Source organism: Dreissena polymorpha, chromosome 6 (genome assembly GCF_020536995.1).
Source record: "Dreissena polymorpha isolate Duluth1 chromosome 6, UMN_Dpol_1.0, whole genome shotgun sequence".
Taxonomy (NCBI): domain Eukaryota; kingdom Metazoa; phylum Mollusca; class Bivalvia; order Myida; family Dreissenidae; genus Dreissena; species Dreissena polymorpha.
This window is the reverse complement of record NC_068360.1, coordinates 108045182-108069219: the sequence shown is the minus strand read 5'-3', so window position 1 is coordinate 108069219 and position 24038 is coordinate 108045182. Positions and strand designations below refer to the sequence as shown.

The window sequence follows — 24038 nt, the reverse complement described above, 5'->3', positions numbered from 1 at the left end:
TGAATATTACATATTTTGATTTATATTGTATAATATGTTTTTCTGGTTATTGACTTCTTAATTGTGTTGATTACTTATATATTTACATATTTAAATCTTGTCTTTTTTTATAGAATGTGTATATGTTCTGTTTAGATACGGGGTTAAGTTTAAGTAAGTTGACAAATAATAAAATATTTTTTTAAAAAAGAAACAGTATCTATAAAATGTAAGTCATGTGATGATTCATATATCGTGCATAGGCGCCACCTCATGTCCTTCGCTCCACCTCCTTGGCATTGGCTCCGTCTCTTTTGGAAAAATACAAAATTATCTATTAGATCTGCAAGAACCTAATGTGTATGTACATGCAGCAACTCGTATATGTTGAACGCAATCGTTTGATTGCGTTCGCAAATAAATTGGGTGGAATTTCGCTTGTCACACAGGCAAAATACATCGCTTTGCTTTCAAAAACTCCAACATATCACAACTTATAAAGGTCCTAAAGTTTCCAAATGGGTTGTGATTGTATGTTTGTGTATATATGTGGATGAATTATTTTTTTTTAAATATTTAGAAATATGTTGAAAAAAAAAACCCATATTAAAGCTACTCAAACTGAAGAATTATCCGAGAATTGTCAAAACATCCGGTCCTTAGCGCCAGCTCGGAACTAGCATTGGCTCATTTATTAATACATCGCCAAAAGAGGTGGCGCCCGTAATTAACGGCCGTGCTATATATTTCACACAAAAAACTATCTTTGACGTTCCGACTGTGCTTGAGCCACTCCATAAACGTCTTAGAGAGTATTTTAATCGACCAAATTTTATTCACTCCTGTGCTAGATCTACATATGTTTTTTACTTCTTTGAGACCCGCCAAATATCGGCGCTTTCCCTTAGACGTATTTCCCATATTTCTTTGAATTAATGTTCACCAAATGACACTGGAAATTACAGTTATAATAAAAAATTGTCTAAAGATAATTAGGTAGGACTGCCCGGGCACATTCCGGTCCTTGAATGCAGGCATATGTGCGGAAGGACCTCATTATCTTTGAAAAACACACATGCTTCGCTTCAGGCATTCGACATGTAAACCGATAGTGGTCAGTTAGCGTTTCAATTAATTTGGGTCAAGTATGTATGTTTGGGTAGTAAATATTCAAGTGCCTATTGTATGCGACTCTAACAAGTGGTACACTTAAGATAGTGAACAAAACCCACGCCGCAGGCAATTTCTTAATTTGACAACGTTGTCAGAGTAGACTTAAGTGATATTATACGTGGGAACGTACAAAATGTTAACCTTTTTTATAAGACGTCTTAAATTTTATCTAATGAACAATTCGACGAAACGGACATCGGTAAAGTAATGCGTGTGCACTTACACTCCGAAGGCTGTTTCATAATTAGCGGGTTCCAAAGCTAGCCTTAGGTCACCCCTAAATAAGTACAATTGTGTAAAATCCAAACCTAAAACTCTTACGACATAAATTCACATTTATTAAATCGAATATGTGCATACGTTTTTAGCATGCTCTATTACACGTAAAGGGTTTGTCTGAAAGCTAAACGAAGCCATGCTTATTTTTTAATTGATTTGCAATTTCGGCGCTCAGACTTAATAATATTTACGTTCATTTGATACGATAGAGAATAAGAGAATAATTCAGTTGACGTACCGCGGCCCACACTTAATTCAAGACCGTGATCGCGCCTGTTAAAGTGTGTGATCTGTCCGGTTACCGCAGTGGCTTGTAAACGCGCTTCTCACCTAGGCAACCAGGTTCAATCCCCGCTCCCGAGCGCAATTTAAGTTTGGTTGATGGTCACCATTTTGCATTGGCGTTTGGCCGGGTACACCGCCCCCCCCCCCCACACACACACACACGCACACCACAGGACCACAATGAAATTGAAAATCGTTTAGTAACAACTAAATAGCTGTAGATTGAACCTACATGTTTATTCAAAATTTGCCCAAACTTCGGAGTGTCTAGAACGCCAATAGGGTGGAACTGCTGTGAAACAATCCGGATACACATAATGTAGCCTCGTGCGTAGAAGGACTTTATTAACTTCGCAATACACTGTTATCGGTACACTAAAGCTGCCTTCATATCGACTTGTTATCAGTCAAGAGGCCGCTCTCTCAGTGTTCGCTTCTGTTGAGAGTGTTTGTTTAAACTTGCGAGGTACGTTGGTTTTAGTCATTGCTGTTTTTGCTTTAGGTTTGTAACTTGTATTGTATTATAGAATAATACTAATTTAGTGTTTCGTAAACTTTTACCAATTTATATCATATTATGTTTCAAATATCAAATCTGTTGTGTAAACATGCATTTAAAACTTACATTCGTATAGTGAAGCCATGTATAGTTAAAAACGTGTGTAGCAGTTCCGTACATTTGAAAATGAGTTTATGATCCACTTGTTATCTGGGATATAACATGCATCTCATGTGGCACATTCATTACTGATGGAGTAACTGACCACTTCAGTTACCATGGCGAGCATTCCAGCCCCCATCCGCAATCCTGAAGTGAAATATACACAGGTCAGTACGATTACTTTTTATGTAACCGGACCGAACTTATAGGGACAGAAGTTGGGTGGTTGTCCGGGTAAACTTAGCTTGAAGAGGACCAACCCTTAACGCGGGGTCCCGAGATGTAGTTCTGCACTGGTCTCAACATTGTCTTACACTGTGCCGATTAGCTTGAATATCGAATGATGATTCTGAACACAAATCTTGGCAGTTGATACTTTTGAGTAGAATTCTAAAATGCTACTTTATATAATCATATACAGCATTAACGCTATATTATTGATCTTCTTCGTTCACCATCTAGTCTAACGAGATCTGGCGAAGACGGTCATAAATCAACTAAGTCAGTTGTTGAAATAAAAAGATCTGCATTTTAGTACGCGTTACCTCTACTACTGTTCCAGCATTCCATGCGATCAGTGCATGCACGCAAGTGTATATGTATAAAAGATAGGTCTCAACTGAAAACAAGTGTTCCAGATTGTGTCCCTACTGAACGTTGGACAGTAGTTTCGGTAAATCACGTGTCAATTATAAACATATGGATGCATGCATGCGAGTAATGTCTTTGAATAACCTCGTATTTTATTGTCTTAAGATACAGTACATGTGCACTATGTTTCAGGTGTATCGAAAATATATAAATGCATATTCCAATTGCCATATCTAACTGTTCTAGATTTATTGTTTATCGTACTTGCACCGTCTTTAGATATCACACATGTTACCGACGATTTACACGGCTGTAGATAATAATTGATAACTCAGCGTTATCTATGTCGGGGTCATGTATGGACACATTTATAAGTGCAATTTTCCATGTCGTTAAGGTTTGGTAGTCAATCGCACACCATTCAGTAAATGATACAGAATGCATGTCTGTAATTCATGTTACGAAACGCTTTGTCAGTTTTGATAGCGGTTTCATAACTATTGACTAAGTATGATGATGTATATATCAGCTGTATAAGATACACATTCACAGACGTACATATATTTATCATTATAGTATAAAAATAAATGTAAGGGGCAAACGAAGACGTGTATGCACATGATATAATAATATTAGCATCTATCTACAATGTATAAAATAATAGCACTTAAATATCACGTTTTAATTAAACATGTATCACATAAAAAGCATGTGATATGTTGACGTATGAAAGAATTCAACCTAACATAATAACTGATCAAGCGCTTACATTTTGAAAGTACATTTTTTGAGAACAACATCACGACAGCCGCGTGGATAACCATGCATCGTCATCATCAATAGGATGAAAATAGCATTGTGATCGTGTTTGCACACACGATACCATAAGTAATATTTATTGGAATTCATAGAACTTAAAGTTCATACTTATGATGCTGACTGATCGGCCATTCAACTGATTTTAACCTCCAATGCTTTCCATTAAACGTTCCACGGGGATGACCTCAGCTTGTGTCATTATTATGTTATATGTCGTGCTGCGTGCACTGTCCTGTATTGTATATGCATTCGGTCGTTGCCTTAGATATAAAACTAACGGTTGTTGATTAAATTTTCTCTCGTGATAATGGGTCTAGAGTTGGAATTTTTCTATATAATGTATGCAATGTATTTGTTCGTTTTCTAGATCTTTATCAACAACGAGTGGGTAAACTCTGAGAGCGGCAAGACGTTCCCCACCATCAACCCGACCACGGGGCTGAAGATATGTGACGTACAGGAAGGCGATAAGGTACTCTTCCACCTTTTAGTTTAGTTCCAATAAGCAAACAGCGCAGACCCAGATGAGACGCCGCATCATGCGGCGTCTCATCTGGGTCTGCACTGTTTGCCAAGGCATTTTTTCTAGACGCTAGGCATAAATTGGTTAAATCTGCAAAAAATTATAGTCAATAGCATACATGTTCAAATAACATCATAATTATACACATTCATATAGAAATATAAGGTATGTAAAATGTTTTATACGCAGGTAATATAGTAATTATATGCTATCAATATACATGTATCATGACCAAACATAAAATAATTTACATTGAACAAAAAGTTGTCATAGAAAAGAAATATATTTGGATTAACTGTACATGGTTATTTTTAAATATGCGTTATTTCATAATGTCAAAAATAATCATATTATGGGATGAATGTAAAGGTAAAAACTTTGCTATTATAAAGGTTACACAAGTCAGTAGAGAAGTAAAGTTTATATTGCATCCCGATGAGAGTGATTTTTACCGAGGCCAAAGATGGACATGGTTTTTCGAGGGTGCAATATTTTCTATACCCCGAAAGATGCCTATGATGTGTTTGTTGTTATATCGAAAACATGTAAATAACGGATAAGGCTAACGTTAACATTTTACATAAAAATCAAGCGTTCCTCATAAGTCATTTTTGTATACATTTTACTTAGCACCTACCGATTATTAGCACTAGCGGATTTTTCGGAAAATATTTGTTTTGGCATCGCGCGGGGTATCTTATATAATCTTCCAGTGGCGTGATAGTTTGCAAGGATGGGTTTATGTAAGTTTGACATGGGAAAGTCACGTGGTGTATTATAATAACTAATTTTGTTCTTAATTTTAATATGTACGGTGAGTTGCGAGCCGTTTAACTATTGTTTTATTAAATTTGAGTTCGTTTTGACTTCATTTTATTAGCCTGTCTTCTTGAACAAAAATTCGATGTTTTACGCATTCATATTTACGGCTATGCTGCACGCAACGTGAAATGTTGGCACCTATTTCAGACGTTTTCAATGAATATTCTTAAATCTTAAGATATCGACACAAAATGCAAGAAAAAATGTCTTTTATACACTAAAGATTTTTGCAATTGAATTTCAATAACTTGAGATATTTGCAAAAATAAAGTTCTTATCGGTGTGTTTACATTTTGCCCAACCCACGTGTAAACCCCTGTGAACCCCGTTGATTCTGCACCCTGTCACCGGATTAGCCTTATCTTATCTCGGACCACTCTTTCTGCATTTAGTGGATTATGGGTAAGAAGAGACTTTCTTGAAAGAAAAATGACATAACATTTTCATTATAATTCATAACACCACCATGCACCATATCAAATATGTTTACAATTAAAAGGCGCCATGCAAAAACGGGTATTATGTCATATGCGGTCAGCGTAGCTCAAGACTAGCCGGTGCATCCGCGCAGTCTGCTCAGGAGCTTCGGTGTCCGCTAATGAGACCACGAAACCTTGCATGATTTTATATCGGATGTGCAGGCCGGTCTGGAGCACCAATAACCGCATTGGGCACATCATCTATTTTCGTATCACGCTTACCATTTTATTGCGATAGGTTTTCATCACCGCTCGAACGCGCTACTGCTCCCGATTAATATTTGTGACACACACTTGACTTTTGTTTACTATATGTGTGCAATAAATATGAAAGACTAAAACTTTCTTATTGTCCTAATGTGTTGTAAATCTAGTCCAATAAATCCGTCAGAATGCGATGAGATCATTTAGACGGACAAACTGAATAATTATTGTAGATTAAAAATAACACATACTGTAAGTCAAAGTTTACAAGTTTTTAAATTTAGTATAGTTAACTTGCCCTATGCCAGTCCCTACAATAAACGATGTGCTTCTTATTGTGAGAGTACATCCTCTCGCCTATCGTTACTTCCTTTTAAAACCATAAATAAAGTGCTAGCTTAGATTGGTAGATTGGGGAAGCAAACGACTTCAAAGCGAGTATTTTCGGGTTCAATGTCAACATTTCATTCTCGCAATCATCATCTTTAACATGCATTTAATGAATATTATAACATACAATACAACATCCGTTAAACATGTTGCCATCAATCAAGTATGACTTATATCCTTGACATTTTTAACGAGCACGTTACCCGGCCGTTAATCACGGGCGCCACATCTTTTACCGATGAATTGATATATGAGCCAATGCTACTTCCGAGTTGGCGCTAATGACCGTATGTTTTGAAATTTCCAGCATAATTCTACAGATGTTGTAGATTGTATGCGTGTTTCAAAATAATTCGCATTATTTCACTGATCGGGCAATAAATGCGATTCAGCGAAGATTTATTATTCCACAAATGTACATAAACATAAAAAAAAATTCGCATGGTGAAGTTTTTAGACGATAATCTGTATTTTGGCTGTCTGACGAGTAAATTTCCGCCCAATTAAATCGCTAATGAGATTAAACAATTGCTTTGAACATGTTCACGTTGTTTTATGCTCTAAAAAACGCTTCGCGTCAATGAATATACAATGTTGCATTATTCCATAGGCATTTGCTCATTCTTCAATGCATAGCAAAATTAAGGTGGCGCCGGTGATTAACGGCCGTAATGCAAACGCCAATACCGACACGTTTACGCCTTTTTATGTAAACCGTTTGTTGATAATCCTTTAAGATTTTGTAAAGCCACTAAAGTTAGAAACAAAACACATTTTTAATTCCATAACTCTTCTATTGCACTATTAATTAAGTTAGTATTTCCCCTTCGCGCTAGGCGGATGTAAACAAGGCAGTAGCGGCGGCCAAGGCGGCGTTCCAGTTTGGCTCCCCCTGGCGGAGCATGGACGCAAGCAAAAGGGGACTACTCCTGAATAAACTGGCCGACCTCATTGAGAGAGACATCGTCTATATCGCGGTGAGTAACACGCTGTACTTGAAGCATACATCTTCTATCTCAAGGTGAGTTATACACTTTATTTGTTAGAGGTATCGTCTACATCACAGCGAGTTATACACTTTACTTGTAAAAGACATCGTCTACATCTCGGTGAGTTATGCACTTTACTTGTAAAAGACATCGTCTTCATCGTGGTGAGTTATACACTTTATGTGTGAGAGTTCTCGTCTACATAACAGCGAGTTATACACTTTACTTGTATAAGACATCGTCTTCATTGCGGTGAGTTATACACTTTACTTGTAAAATACATCGTCTTCATTGCGGTGAGTTATACACTTTATGTGTGAGAGTTATCGTCTACATCACAGCGAGCTATACACTTTACTTGTAAAAGACATCGTCTACATCACAGCGAGTTATACACTTTACTTGTAAAAGACATCGTCTACATCTTGGTGAGTTATACACTTTACTTGTAAAAGACATCGTCTTCATCGCGGTGAGTTATACACTTTATGCGTGAGAGTTATCGTCTACATCACAGCGAGTTATACACTTTATTTGTAAAAGACATCGTCTACATCTCGGTGAGTTATACACTTAACTTGTAAAAGACATCGTCTTCATCGCGGTGAGTTATACAATTTATTTGTGAGAGGTTTCGTCTACAGCACAGCGACTTTTACACTTTACTTGTAAAAGACATCGTCTACATCTCGGTGAGTTATACACTTTACTTGTAAAAGACATCGTCTTCATCGCGGTGAGTTATACACTTTATTTGTGAGAGTTATCGTCTACAGCACAGCGATTTATACACTTTACTTGTAAAAGACATCGTCTACATCTCGGTGAGTTATACATTTTACTTGTAAAAGACATCGTCTACATCTCGGTGAGTTATACACTTTACTTGTTAAAGACATCGTCTACATCTCGTTGAGTTATACACTTTATTTGTGAGAGATATCGTCTATATCGCAGCGAATTATAGGCTATATTTTTGAGAGTAATCGACTATATCGCGGCGAGTTAGTCACTTTATTTATGAAAGACATCGTCTATATCGCTACGAGTTACCGGTTTACATTTCATATGGAAGACATCGTCTAAATAGCGGCAAGTTATACACTTTATTTGTGAAAGACATCGTCTATATCGTAGTAAGTAACACGGCGTTCTAGAGATACACGTCACCTGTACACATTGTGTTGAGACATATATTTATATTATATACTGTACATGAGAGATAGTCCCCGATAAGTTACACTTACTTTAGAGAGATATCGTTAATATCACGTTGAGTTACATGCCGTACGTGAGAGAGACATTATCTTTATATCGGTTGGTTATATATACATACATTTCGGCGATTTATATGCACACAGTGCATTAGTTATTTCTACATCGCTTTTTTGCTGTGTGTGTTGAGAGAGCCTAGAGTTAGCCTAGTTGTCAGCAAACTCAGATGTCCGTGATGCTCCAAATCTGCTTTAACTACTCCACATGCGTATACGTCTAATCGTGCATTTAGTAGTGGATTTAAACCATGGCAGTGACTAAAGCTGCTATTTTCCCCTCTTGAGATCCGCCGAATATCGGCTTTTTCAAGCAAACGTATGTCTGCTATGTCATAAAATTTTCTCCAAACAAACAATTTCCTCCCAAAATTGCCTTTATATTACACAATAAAATTAAAATTTATGTTTGCTTATTAACTAAATATCGAATGAGGTCAACAATGATTACGATAATGTTTATTACGATTGGTTCGCGACTATAGTTTGGATATTTACAAGCTTTGCACACGTGCCGCATACGTCATTATTCAACATTGGCGGACAATTGAGAACATAAATAAATGAATAAAAATTTTATGCGAAAATCACAAAAAATATTCAAATAACCGACGGCCATTATCGTATTAACAGGGATTATTGAAATTCGTGTGTCGCTCAACGATGGCGAATACGTTTAAGAGTAGTAAGTGGCACAGTGAATCTATGTTACAGAAACGAGTGTTTGTAAAAAAGAGTATAGTCTACTCGTAAAGAATTTTTTTTTAATATTGTCGTTCGAAAATTGAAAAGGACAATCATATTTAGAGTTCTATGTTAATGGATATGTGTGTAATTAGATGCATATGCATTTATTATGCAACTTTTAACAGTTTACTGAAATAGCATGTGCGTGCAATTACAGATATGGAAAAGTAAACGTTTAAAATGTATTAATAGAGCTCTTTTAAATACATCAATAACACAGAATTAACAAAGTCTAGGTTTATAGTTGTTAATATTGTCCAACTGCCACTGATGCGCTAAATGTTTAAATGCCCTTTGCCATGCCGATATGTCCTCCTCGGTGAAAAACTAGCTTTTACATTAAAATAAATTAATTACCAATATTTTATACTAGTTCGCAACTTATCATACATTCCAACAAAGATTTAAAGATTACAATATACTAGTCTAAAGAAAAGCAGACTGAATTACACTAAAATAAAAAAAAAGCAGCTAAGCATTTTCTTGAAACCACCCCAAAATTATGTATGCAGAGCCTGGAGACGTTAGATAACGGCAAGCCGTACAAGGAGTCATACAACGTTGACGTTTGGGGCTCCATCAAGCAGTTACGTTACTTCGCCGGCTGGGCAGACAAAATCACGGGAAAAACTATCCCTGTTGGTAAGTCGTAAAATGAGAAGCAACTAATATTTTTAACTTTTTTGCATAATTTTGAAATGATGAACTGTTTTCACAATCGTTTAATGTGCATCTGTTGCATTTAATGGTGTTGAAAACATCAGTGATAATATAAATCAGAAACATCATCTTTCTCTTGCAGACGGCGACTTTTTGTGTTACACAAGACATGAACCCGTCGGAATCTGCGGTCAGATCATTCCTGTAAGTCTTCATCCTTTGTCTCATCACCCTCCTTCTTCTGCTCCCTCTCCTCCTTCTCATCATCATCATCATCATCATCATCATCATCATCATCATCATCATCATCATCATCATCATCATCATCATCATCATCATCATCCTTCTCCTTATCCTCTTCATCATCAACATCATCATCATTTCTTTTTAAAAGCAAACAATCGCAATAATTATACATGTCTTACTTCATAATAATAGTCATTGAAAAAAATCTTTACACAATGAGACCGTGTTAAGTTAACGCACATGTATCATAATCTAAAAATTAAGTAAGAAACACTTCATTTATCAATATGTGTCTATGTTTTCAGTGGAACTTCCCCATCAACATGTTCACATTGAAGATCGCCCCCGCCCTCGCCTGTGGTAATACAGTTGTCGTAAAGCCCGCGGAGCAGACTCCGCTCACCGCCCTCTACATGGCGGCGCTAGTCAAGGAGGTAGGAGTTACTAATTAGGTTACGTATAACTAAATCATTGCGTGTTCCACCGTGGCCGAAAGTAATGCCGATTTCAAAAGAATTACCTCTACTCTTTCTGTTATGAAATCCATTTAGCAATCGCAAATCATGCCTTGATGATTTTTCTTGTGTTCTATGACATAGTGTGTATATGCAACAGTTTGGTGCATTTCATTTGGGACCTCGTGTACATCAATAAATGAACGTTTGGGTGCGTTTATTAACGTTCTGTTCTGTTGTCAACATTATACTGAAGACAACCTGTTTTGAGTGAGTGTGATTTTCATAGAACTGAAATGACAAACTTTTTTTAATCAAATGTTTGACATAGGAAATATTTATCCTTTAATTAATATCAGACACAATCTGAAATGAAGGAAAGGCACACAATGCCTTGAAATCTGTACATTTTATGATTGGTTCCTAGGGGAATTGGGTATATTGTTAACTAACTATTAGACCAATTAAATACATTTTTAGGCTGGTTTCCCTCCTGGTGTGGTGAACGTGGTTCCGGGCTACGGGCCCACCGCTGGGGCCGCCCTAACGGAACACCCGGATGTGAGGAAGATTGCATTTACTGGCTCCACTGAGGTATGGCATAAGTCCTCGCGATGGTTACCATTCATATGGGTTAAATGTGATCGCTGAATTCATAAATAAAATCCTTTTCGATCTTGAATGATTATCGGTGTGTAGTTTTGTTCAATTTTGTACTAATATCAGCGCAATGTTCTTCATAAGTGTAGTATTTAATTACAATACCATTGACGATATTGCAAACTTGAAATCAAGTTCCATCTGAGAATACCAAAGATATGAACCATTGTGAATTCCAATGAAGATAACACGGCGACTCCACTGGCAAAAAATAGCTGAATGGAAGTTGATTTAAAAGAGTGCGGACTTTGTGTTGTACACTACTCAAAGAAATAATATGTCAATTCATTGTTTAAACGATATGCTACACCCTATGTGTAGTTAATCTTCAATTCGTAATTTTATAATTCGACCTTGACTTTGTAGGTTGGTCAGATAATCATGGCAGCTGCTGCCAAGAGCAATCTGAAACGCGTGACCTTGGAGCTCGGGGGCAAGAGTCCCGTCGTCATCTTCAAGGACGCAAATCGTGAGTTGGACGCCCTCATCTTATCTCTTAACGTGGCTTGCCAGAAAGTTTCAAAAGTGAATTAAGTATAATTCCTAAAATTGTAGTATATTTGAAAATCAAAATGCTAATTTTCACAGGAAAGAACTTTGAGCAAAAATAAGAAAGGAGATTAATACAAAAACATGTTATTTTTATCAATGTTTAGCGTTATTTATTAGGAATTTAGGTTGTAAATAACGGTAGATATGTACAATAATTGTTAAACATGATACTTGATTAGGAGACGTGGTTAATTACCATACGTAAAAAACCATGTGTCCTTGCTCAAATATATTTATGTTATCTTTTTTAAATTGAGTTTTTCACTTTCCTGGCTATTGCATTTAAAACATTATTGAAATGCATACTTTCAGTTGACTACGTGGTCGAATACGCGCACCAGGCGTTGTTCTACAACATGGGCCAGGTGTGCACTGCAGGCTCGCGGACCTACGTGCACGAGGACATTTACGACGAGTTCGTCAAGCGAGCCGTGGCACGTGCGCAGGCGAAAAAAGTCGGAGATCCTTTTGATAACAACAACGAATCTGGTCCGCAGGTATGAATAGTCTGGTCTGATTCTGTCATATAAAAAACTAGCCTTTGTTTTATTTAAGTCGCTGTATTGCATACTTTTGGGAACCTCGTTTTAGAGCCCGTAAAATAAGTTGCCATGAGTCAATATTCACAAATGAAATATTACAGTAATATGAATTTAAATAAACATGTACACTTCCGTTTCTTTCAAATAGCACTTCTACAAGTGTATCAACTTAATATTTAGTATGCGTTTCATATCCAAATTGAGCATTAGTACATGTATGTGTTTTCATATCAAAATTGATCATTAGTATGTGTTTCATATCCAAATTGATCATAAGCATATGTTTCTTATTAAAATTGATCATTGGTATGTGTTTTTTTCATATCCAAAATGATCATTAGTATGTGTTTTCATATCCAATCGATCATACGTTTGTGTTTTCATATCCAAAGTGATCATTAGTATGTGTTTCATATCCAAAGTGATCATAAGTATGTGTTTTCATATCCAAAGTGATCATTAGTATGTGTTACATATCCAAATTGATCATAAGTATGTGTTACATATCCAAAGTGATCATAAGTATGTGTTTCATATCCAAAGTGATCATAAGCATGTGTTACATATCCAAATTGATCATTAGTATGTGTTTCATATCCATAGTGATCATAAGTATGTGTTTCATATCCAAAGTGATCATTGGTATGTGTTTCATATCCAAATTGATCATAAGTATGTGTTACATATCCAAATTGATCATAAGTATGTGTTTCATATCCAAAGTGATCATAAGTATGTGTTTCATATCCAAAGTGATCATAAGTATTCGTTACATATCCAAATTGATCTTAAGTATGTGTTACATATCCAAATTGATCATAAGTATGTGTTTCATATCCAAAATGATCATAAGTATGTGTTACATATCCAAATTGATCATAAGTATGTGTTACATATCCAAATTGATCATAAGTATGTGTTTCATATCCAAAGTGATCATAAGTATGTGTTACATATCCAAATTGATCATAAGTATGTGTTACATATCCAAATTGATCATAAGTATGTGTTTCATATCCAAAGTGATCATAAGTATGTGTTCATATCCAAAGTGATCATAAGTATGTGTTATCCAACGTGATCATAAGTATGCGTTACATATACAAAATGATCATAAGTATGTGTATCATATCCAACGTGATCATAAGTATGTGTTACAAATCCAAATTGATCATAAGTATGTTTTTCATATCCAAAAGGTAAGTGAGGAGCAGTTTGAGAAGATCCTGTCTTTAATTGAGAGCGGCAAGGCGGAAGGTGCCAAGCTGGAGTGTGGAGGGGCCAGGCTGGGTTCTGAGGGCTACTTCATCCAGCCCACCGTCTTCTCAGGGGTCACTGACAACATGCGCATCGCCAGAGAAGAGGTACAGCAAAAATGAACTTGCTGTCTAACAACATGAATAGTTATCAGATGAGGTGGAAGGTGGTGAAAATTGAGTTTAGCTTGACTTTGCTTCTGATTCTTTGTGTGTGTATTGCATATGTAATTTGAACGCAATTTGTTTCAATCCGTTCTGTTGTATTCATTGTATGGTCGCAGCATTAACTATTGTATTTCGCAATATAGGGTATACGTGGATACAACTTCAAAACAATGTTTTGAGACGTTTTCTGCAATTTTGTATTTTTAAACAAGTGTACAGCGATACCTGTCTATATATGTTGTCAACTTAAATAAAATATAACTATACTTAAATGTAAGAATCTGAGATCACATTCGATGCATCAACATATTCCTTTGATAAACACCACACACACTTTGAAAACCCGAAACTATTTATGTGTAACGCAATAAGCGAAAAGACGAAAGTAACCAAAACCATGACGTTTTTTAAGATTTTCGGGCCCGTGCAGCAGATAATCAAGTTCAAGGACATGGACGAAGTGGTGGCACGCGCCAATGACACGAACTACGGTTTGGCGGCCGCTTGCTTCACCAACGACCTTAACACCGCCAACACCTTCACCAGCAGAGTCGAGGCAGGAACCGTCTGGTGAGCAACATTTTTTTAAAAATTAATTTTGATTAAATTGAACAACATTTTTGTCTCAATATGGATTGTTTCGAGTAAGTGATGTTTTTGTCTGTGGTATATACGTTTTTTGTGGTATATACGTTTAGGCGTTGTATCTACTTGCTTCTCTAAATAGTTCAACGCACTAATACAGTTTGTTATACAAACTATTGTAAGTTTTGCATTCAATCGTAAATTAAAAATGGACTCGAACGTCGATTAATGTCTGTTTTAACAAAATCAACTAATAATAAATGTGTTTTTAAAAAAAGCAACCCCAAAATCAAAACTTTTGTGTGAAAAAACAACACCAAACCATGCAATTTTGTATATATTCTTTGTTAAGTTGACTCAGTTGTCACAATATATTAGGTTATATTATTTGTATTATTGTTTCTGATATGATGTTAAGTCCATTAGTTTTTTTTAATTACAAATTTATGAGTGTTCACAATATAAAACACTAATGAAAGGAGTTTATATTAATTGTCCTGTTTGGTGCTAAGTGTTTCACTACATCTGTTATCCTGCAGTCTATATCGGGAAATATGTTAGTCTTTTGTCGACGTCTCTGGAGGTTTCCAGTTCATAAATGCACTTATATTGAGTCGCGTTCTGAGAAAACTGGGCTTAACACATGTGCGTAAAGTGTCGTCCCAGATTAGCCTGTGCAGTCCGCACAGGCTAATCAGGGACGACACCTTCCGCCTAAATTGATGTTTTGCTAAGAAAAGACTTCATTTAAACGAAAAATGTCATAAAAGCCGAAAGTGTCGTGCCTGATTAGCCTGTGCTGACTGCACAGGCTAATCTGGGACGACACTTTACGAACATGCATTAAGCTCAGTTTTCTCAGAAAACGACTCATATTTCAAATCACATATAATATATGTTTAAAACTCGTTACCAGGGTCAACGCCTATCACTATATATCTGTGGCGGCACCTTTCGGAGGTTACAAAATGTCGGGCATCGGCCGAGAAATGTAAGTAGACTGACAGCAAGATGTCCTTGTGGCGCCAAGGAAGGTATTTTACGAATGTAATTGTTAAACATTATTGCATCCTTTTATGGCGGTGCCTTAATCCTATATATTTGGTTTGTGTGACAAAATGAACATCAAAGATACATCTGCAAATAAATAAATTGTATAAATTTTATGTTGTTTATGTGCTGGTGTATTTACTATTAAATAAAAATCATTTCATGTAGATCTTTGTTCCGTCCACTCTTAAGAATAATAGAATAATAGACGAGAGTTTTAGTGTGTTTTAAGATAAAATAACGCTGTTGAATATGAACATATAATGCTGTTGAATATGCTCACATAATGCTGTTGAATATCATCGAATAATAATGATAAGTGTTTTGAAATAATGATGTTGAATAAGATTACATAATGGTATCAAATATGATCACATAAGGGTGTTCACTATGATCACATACTCCTATTCAATATATGTACATAATGCTGTTGAATACAAACAAATAATGTTGTTAAAAATGTATATGATCAAGTAGTGCCTTTAAATACTATCAAATAATGCTATTGAATATTATTACATAATGTTGTTGACTATGATCACATAATGCCGTTATATGTGATCACATTATGCTGTTGAATATAATCAAAGTATCAATGTACGGTTGATATTATCAAATAGTGCCCTTTAAAATGATCAAATAATATTGTTGGATATGACCAAAAAATAATTTGGAGTGTGATCTCTTAGATGTCTAATATGTTCACTTCAGTGTGGCTTAAGTGCCGTATACATATTATGGCAATACAACTGTTCCAAAACAACAACTCATATTGGCCGTATTTTTCAGGGGAGAATACGGATTGTCGCAATATACAGAAGTTAAAAACGTAAGTATGATAACAGAGCTTATTAAAAAAGTAATATGTATATTATGAGTCATACGTCTTCTTTCTGACTCCATACGGTGTGACACAGGATCAGTTAATAAATATTGGGCAAAGGAGTAGCTCGAGTCCAATACACATTTACTACTCATTATCACAACAAATTTATTTAAAAGAGTGACATTATTTTTATGCGTAAAACAGGATAATGGTTTGATAAACGGTGGTTTACGACATCGTTTTACATCCAATAGGTCATTTAACATTACTGTCCTAACATTAAAAGCTACTGACATACACGGTCAGCATGTGACCTACTTTTTCCCATGAAAGATGGGTTTTCTGTATGATACTTTTGACGATTCTTTTTAAAGCATGCCCGAGGCTTTGGGAGAAATTTAACATGTATTAGTTATTTTCCTAAAATAAATTAAATCATTAAGTTATATAATCTTTGATTTACAATAAAGTTACCATAATTTCTTACAAATTCGAATCCACAATATGCTCTCTAATTTATATACTTTAATGTAAAACTAGTGTACACTGGTTAACCTCATACCTCTGTTTTTATTCGCAAGGCTGTAAACTAAATGTAAACTCCAGTACTAAATATCCAAAAGACCATTGTTAGACTCGTATCGGTTTAACTTAATCATGTGTGCAAATCAAAATACCAATATCCGGCTGTCCGGTTAGTTAAGTGGTCGGTAAACGCGCTTCTCATCTATGCAGCCTGGGTTGAATCCCCTTTCCTGGCGCATGTGAATTTGGTTGATGGTCACCATACTGGAAATGTGGAGTTTTGTCCGGGTACTCCGGTTCCCTGCCCCATCCCCACCTATGCACATATCAAATACCACACCAAGTGGGCAAATGTCTGTAAAAACTATTTATCTGGAAATTGTAGATATAATTAAAAATCAAATGTTAATAATGAATGTGCTGGAACACGCTCCAGGTTCACACATTATGCATGCTCATGCGCGGACTGACCTTTTAGACTTCAACATTATCTCACACACATATATATATAGGATCTGGCACGAGTTGTCATATCATAAAACCCTGTTAAATATATGTTGATTAATTTATCGTTTGTGCATTAATTTTCGTGACCGGAATCTATATGTAAACAAATAACTATGTTTTATTTCAGGTGTTGGTGAAAACACCAAACAAGTTGTGAATTGTCGAAGAGGAAAGCATTACATACAGGGAAAACATACCCTGCATACTGCATGGTGCCTGGATTGTAGTGACGCCTTCATTGAAGTAGTGTATTGTCAAAAATAGTATTGTGGAACAATTTTCTGTAAAACAAATTTGACTTGAACATTGTTTGTGGTCCATCGGACAATATGTTAGTACCATGCATAATAATTGTTATATATTAGCCATCATCACATAGATAAGAAAAAGAACGAAGTCCATACCACAATTTAACTCAGGTGACAGCAAATGTAGATTTTGTAATCTATATGTGGTAGAAAATACCAGTTTTATCAATATGTCTTTTATACAGGAATTATGGTATATTAGGATACAGATATAAGGAAAACATATTTCCAACGTTAAACAATTTTGATATGTTAATTCTCAGAATTTGATGAAGATAATTAATATCAAAGTTAAAACGATACTATTTATGTTACCAAGCAGTAAATTCTTTGTTAACTTATATAATTACCTATTGTATTAATAGTTCTTGCAATCCATTTCACTTGTGTTATTTTGTATTTTTTATATTTCTCATAAGCAAGTGTATACTTTAGAGCTTATACATGTTGTTGTTGTAAAGTTATACAACATTTTGTTATATGGGTGCTGAACCATTAATATTTCATCATATTTCCATTGCATATGCTTTCTAACAAATTTCGTTAAAATGAACGTATTAAATTAGGTGAATGGACGGTAGGGCATATGTTCACCAATGCAGGTAACATCTGACACTTAATCGTGAAGAAATGCATACAAACGTCTTAGAAATGCAATATACAGTACTTATTTATATGTTCAAACGTTTATCAGATAAATATATAACTTTTATATTCACTAAAGAGTTTCATTGACCTTATTGCAATTACATAGTCCATGGTTTTGAAGAATTTATTCAAATGGACCGTTTAAAGAATGACGAACTGACAATTTCCGATTTTTTTTTTACAGATAATCCAAAACAATGATAGTAGATCAATGAAAAGAAAGACAGAATTCTAGTGGCCATATGAAAACTATATCAGTGCAAAAATTCTAAAACCCACAGGCCTTGTGACGTTATATTCACTCATCAACAAGCGAACATTATTATTCTATATGATTTAAAATTGAAACTTAAAAGTTGATTTAAGTAATAGATGTGAAATAGTTCTTTAGTAAAAGGCACTGTGAATAGTGAATTTATCAAATATCTTTAACAACGAAATCACTACAGCTTATAATTCATGTTATTAAGCATGACTATGGGTTTATCAACTTGAAGTTTTTCGAAACGGGCCATATTTAAAGACTTGTGTTTCTAAACTAAACTAATAGTTCCGAATACCGACGGTCCGACTTACATAAAGCGGATATTTCGTATAGAATCACATGTCATTAACGTTTTTAAGCAAATAATCGAAACTCGTCGAAAAAGAATGCGAACCACGCCATTAATCTTTTCGAGGAATATGGTGAAAACATTGATAACAAACTACTTATTGATTTATTGATCTGATTGATCGATCATTGAAAAGAGTTCAATTGACATGTGCCGAGATGGTTAATTTTGGTTACTTCCTTGAGAAATGTCGATGTGCGGGCGGCGATGATGATTTGTTTATTTTCGATCTCTTGCACTCCATTTTCAATCTTGCGACTCGCGATGTCGATTATATATGTATGGAATTGCCTTTCAATAGCTCTTATTATTGCCATAATTAAATCGAGCTGAATACATGGACGTGAATTTTTATTTTTAACAAAAAAAACTAAGATTTTTTTTATTTACATAAATGGGCAAATTAATTAATGCAGCGAATACAGAATTGTTCGGCGTGTGTGTGTCGCTTAAAGTGATATTATGGGCATCTAACAGTATATAGTTGTCTATCGCAACCGTTGTATTATTTTTGGTGTTTTCACTTCATATACTCTTATATTTGTTAATGCAGCATCAACATACTAAAACAATATATCGGAAAGAGAAAAATAACCCCTTTGGATATCAACCCTACTTTCGTTTTGACAACTGACGACAGAAATGATTCGATGTACGATGTGTCTAAATGTAGTTTTCATGCAGATTCGTTTATACGACACAAAGACATAATTTTGTTTTACGGATCATTTCGGCTTAGAGGACTGTGTGAGTCATGTACACTATCGAAAATAATATATATTTTTCATAAACAACTGCAGTGCCCCAGATAATTATTTTGAAAATAGGGTTTTCACCCATTGATTTTGAAAAATAGGGTGATTTCATTCTCGAAATAGGGTGAAATTAGTTATAAAAATGCAAACCTTAAAATCATCGCTGCTTTACTTCAGTTGAAGCTGCACCCTTGTATTGATTCAATAAAACTGTACACTTATATAATTAACTTAAATAAACTGATGTTTAATAGAGTATTTAATCCTTGAAACAGTCCATATATAAATATAAACTTTCAAATTAAAAAAAACTGTTGTTAACTGACATCTTTGTAAATGTCAAACTTATCGACTGATATTTTGGCGCGACTAGCGCGGACGTCTTTCAACCTCTCTTAGACAATTTTATTTCGCATCATAAACAGAAAATACCGAAAATGAGCAAAGCATTTTCGATCGAAGCTATTGTATTGTACGCATTTAATTTGACGAATTTGCGTTAAAGTCAAATTTGTTTGCGTTTTCAATACGCATGACATTGTATTTCTTTGCGTTTTCAACCATTTTAATAGGGTGAAAGACGCAGATACGCTGCTTATCTGGGACACTGCAACTGGTAGCAAGATGAGTTGTAGATAATTGGTCAGTTACCACATTTTAACTATTTCTTTTGACTTGTTAATTCTTTTCAGCTCAGGTCAACAGTGATGCCCATAAAATCACTTTAACTATAAGCGGATGTTTAAAAAAAACATACGTAATCTGTCAACATAATTGATGATTATAAACAATCAAAATTTCAGAGTCGAATTATAATATTGGAACGGCCTTAGCATCAAATAATGCCAGTCGTGTTTTAAACTTTTAATGTCCATGTGAAGACCAACAAAGATTAATAATAAGTTGCTATTATGCAATACAAAAGAAAAAACAGTTATTCATCAATAATTAAGAAGGATTGAAAGCATTATCCTTTTAACAAACAGAGGCAATAATAACGCATTTTGTCAACGAAATGGGATTAACTGTTGTCAAAGATTTTAGTTGATATTCTACACAGGTATGGAGGCATAATATCATTTGCAACGTTGAACAAAGCTTCTTTATTGTGTTTTTTTATTCAGTTCATTTATTCGCAATATATATATATATGCTTTTTGTAAAATGAAGTAATATCATAAATACTTACATACAGTAAGATGAAGTTCGGCTTTACACAGAATTGCTGTATGTAATGCTAATAATTATACAACAAGTACAGAAAAGTAAATCATAGCATACTAATATTGTTAGTAGATGATTAAAATATAACAAAAATACCAAAGTATACAAAACATATTGAATGTAATTTGAATGAACTTAAAATTAAGTCGCAAGACTTAAAACGCTTTACTGTTTTGATTTTATAGTGTCTTTTTTAATTTCTTTGATTATATGGAAATCAAGCTGATAATTACCATCGTGATTATTACTATCCGTATCAAAATCAGTGCTTGTAAAATAAACTTAATGTGCATTGGCCGTTTTATGGTCATAATCAAACCAAGTACAATGTACATCTCTTGGTATACGTATTCCACTCGACGGCAAAGCCTTTTCTGAACAAACAAGAGTATGATATAATCAAAGCGCTGAAGGCACTGAAGTTGTTCGCTATTGCATAATTTAAGAAGCAATTCATTTTTCAAAATTAATCGCAAGTTCAAAATGAACATACGCCATTCACATATATGAAGAGCGTGTCATAACGAACGGGTCGAGCTTTGTGTGCACTTTTTATCATCCTATTTATTTTATAGCGATGACTAAGACAAAATAAAAACAACATAGCCTTTTTGGACGTTCTGAAAGCATAGAAAGTATGATGAAAATAGTAGTGAGAACTGAATATAAAGACAATTTGCAAGCACCATCATATTAAATGAATATTGCTGGAAAATCGAATACCTATCTCACTAAGAATATAATTTTACGATGAAAATTCACTTTACAAACTTTTGATTTTTGACACCATATACAAATTCAAAATATACAAGAAGATCATTGATGAAAATAAATAAAAAAGTTAATCTGCGAGCAGTACTTTTTACTCACGAATTAGGTAGTCATCAAGACAGCCCTGTTGACCCGTACATTGTTGTTTATGCATTACTTGTAACCCTAGCAGTTAACACGATGTCAACAACTCTTACCTAAACATAGGTATAGAGTACTAATGCGCTTTTTCGACATAGCTGTTTTACTCAGCTTTTCATCTTAATGACTTTTACATAACGCCAGCAGACACACATGAATATTTTCGAATATTTCATAGGCTGGTTCGAGATAAAAACTCTGAACTTTGGCTACATCACCGTGTCTGTGCTCAGCGCAAAGGATGTAGCACTGTTCAGTGAAAGGAATTCTGGACTACTCTTTGAATGTGCAAATGACACAAATTGTGGCACAGTTTCAATTACGCGTTAAACTATTTTGCAGAATTTCAGTTTTGCTTTCAATATGAGAAAACAATCATTACCAAAATAGTATAGTGTCACGATAAGAGGAAATTCGTTTAATTATCCAACCACAAGGTTTGCCGTACTCGGTAAGCACGCCTGGAAATCGTTCCCGAACGCCTGTATAGGCTGCCATTATTTACAAGTTTGCTATTTTTAATTCAATTTTGTATCGAAAAGCATTGTGATTAAATTTGCCATTTACAATTAGTAATGATATTTTTAATGACCCTCGTCATGCGAAAGTGGGTCTTATTCCATATGCGCCCATCCTATATATAGCCCACTCAGCCTGCACATCTCTCAGTCTGGTCAGGAGATACATGATGAGACCATACCATATTGCGTGCTTTTAGAGCGAACAGCATCGCCTCTGACCTGATTGAGGAAATGCACATGTTGGGTTTAAGAAACGCATAAGACCCATTTTCGCATGACGCGGCTATGAAAGTGTGATTTAAATGTCGAAAGAAAACTGCGTTTAAATCAAATATTAACATACGGTATATTTCGATATATATATAAATAAATATATATATATATATATATATAGAGTGAAGAAATATACTCATAATAAGGCATGTGAAGACACATATGATATGCACTTCCGTAGTATATTTTTTATCTACTTAAACTAATGTGTGGTTTGACACTGACAACACGCATTTCATGCGGTGAATATGCAACTTACAAGTGAAAAAAAAAACACAATAGCTAAACTTTTGTTTTCATTTTTATTTATTTATTTAGAAAAGTAAATTGCAAACTTTATTTCAAGTTTACGCCGACTACATTTTTAAAAGATATTTCTTGTTCTCTTTAGTCGTTTTCGGTTTTAGCGATTATAATGCATTTTTGAGGTTGTCCATACTGTATACAGTCGATTGGTATATAACAGATAGCTAAGGACTTCCGAGTCTTATTTCAACGTTAACACCATGCATTCAGTAATTAAACCATTAAACCTAGATAGACACATGTCTTACCTATTGAAACATGCCATAGGTTTTTAATTTCCGAAAAAATATTATTTGTTTACAGCGCGAATTTCATGGTACACTGATTCAGCCATTACCGGATCGCTTAGGTCTTTATCGGATTACATGTGTATCTTGTTATTTCTTGAAATTTGACACAGCATTTGTAAAAAATAATTGCAATATATGTACATTTCCAGAAAGGAAATTCATTTCTGCGTTTAATAAGACCAAGTTCATGGAAATCACTGCACAATTGATGAAGTAATGGCTGTTCAAAGCGATGCACCCTATATTCGGGTCATTTTGAGTTGAATACCTTGTGATCTATATATATAGATTTGATAGTGAAAACTATTTTTCAGAGAAATCGATTTTTCGTTATAATTTGATTATTTTTCATTAAAAATGATGTTTTCACTAATTTATATCATAGCCACACGCTAACCACATGTGTATTGGACAACTTCAATTGAGTTTATATTTATTTTGAGACAATCCCCACATTCCTGAATATGGGTCACCACATGTCCGTTATTCACTAAATCCCGAGTTGCAGCTTTCATGCTTATTTTATATGGTGCGCATCAATTTGGTTTCTGAGCTTTCTTACTTTTGTAAAGGACACATAATACTATAATATTACATCAATGAACATTATGTTTACCAAACAAAATCTGCAAAATTCAAGAAACCATTCGTCTGCACTTTTCCTGTCGTCACAAAAACGGTGCGTACATAACGTGACCTTGTTTGCTTTCGAAAAAAGAAACAGTTGTAAATATTGACACACGTCAACAAAAACATGAATCGACTTAACAATGATAGGGTTTTTGTATTCAACTCATAGAAAACTATAAATCTTAACATATATAAAAGTATTTTGCAAAAACCGTTTAACCTATCCGTTACTCACTAAAATCCGCTATACACCAATCGACTTTACCTGTAATAATTGGTGAACTCGTGTCAAACGTTTAATAAATTGAGAACT

At 34.8% G+C, this 24038-nt stretch overlaps 1 protein-coding gene across 2 annotated transcripts; it reads left to right on the top strand.

Moving 5' to 3' along the window:
- The first annotated feature begins 2070 nt into the window (after positions 1-2070).
- LOC127833881 (retinal dehydrogenase 2-like) lies at positions 2071-18264 on the top strand. 2 transcript variants are annotated; one of them, XM_052359369.1, is made up of 15 exons: positions 2071-2182; positions 2489-2544; positions 4155-4259; positions 7042-7182; positions 9725-9854; positions 10015-10076; positions 10424-10552; positions 11054-11167; positions 11600-11702; positions 12098-12282; positions 13527-13691; positions 14164-14321; positions 15253-15327; positions 16176-16215; positions 17372-18264. In XM_052359369.1, the coding sequence occupies exons 2-15, from the start codon at positions 2494-2496 to the stop codon at positions 17399-17401; spliced, it is 1488 nt and encodes a 495-aa protein (XP_052215329.1). In that variant the 5' UTR covers positions 2071-2182; positions 2489-2493; the 3' UTR covers positions 17402-18264. The 2 variants fall into 2 exon arrangements, with proteins under 2 accessions (XP_052215329.1, XP_052215330.1); XM_052359370.1 differs by having other exon boundaries at positions 2129-2218.
- Positions 18265-24038: the final 5774 nt, after the last annotated feature.

What these genes read in the sequence shown, in the direction of transcription:
- LOC127833881 (XM_052359369.1), top strand. Translation starts at nt 2,494, where the DNA reads ATGGCGAGCATTCCAGCCCCCATCCGCAATCCTGAAGTGAAATATACA. An exon ending in CTGAAGTGAAATATACACAG is followed by an intron (nt 2,545 to 4,154) that starts GTCAGTACGATT and finishes TTCGTTTTCTAG; the next exon opens with ATCTTTATCAACAACGAGTG. An exon ending in TCGGGCATCGGCCGAGAAAT is followed by an intron (nt 15,328 to 16,175) that starts GTAAGTAGACTG and finishes CGTATTTTTCAG; the next exon opens with GGGAGAATACGGATTGTCGC.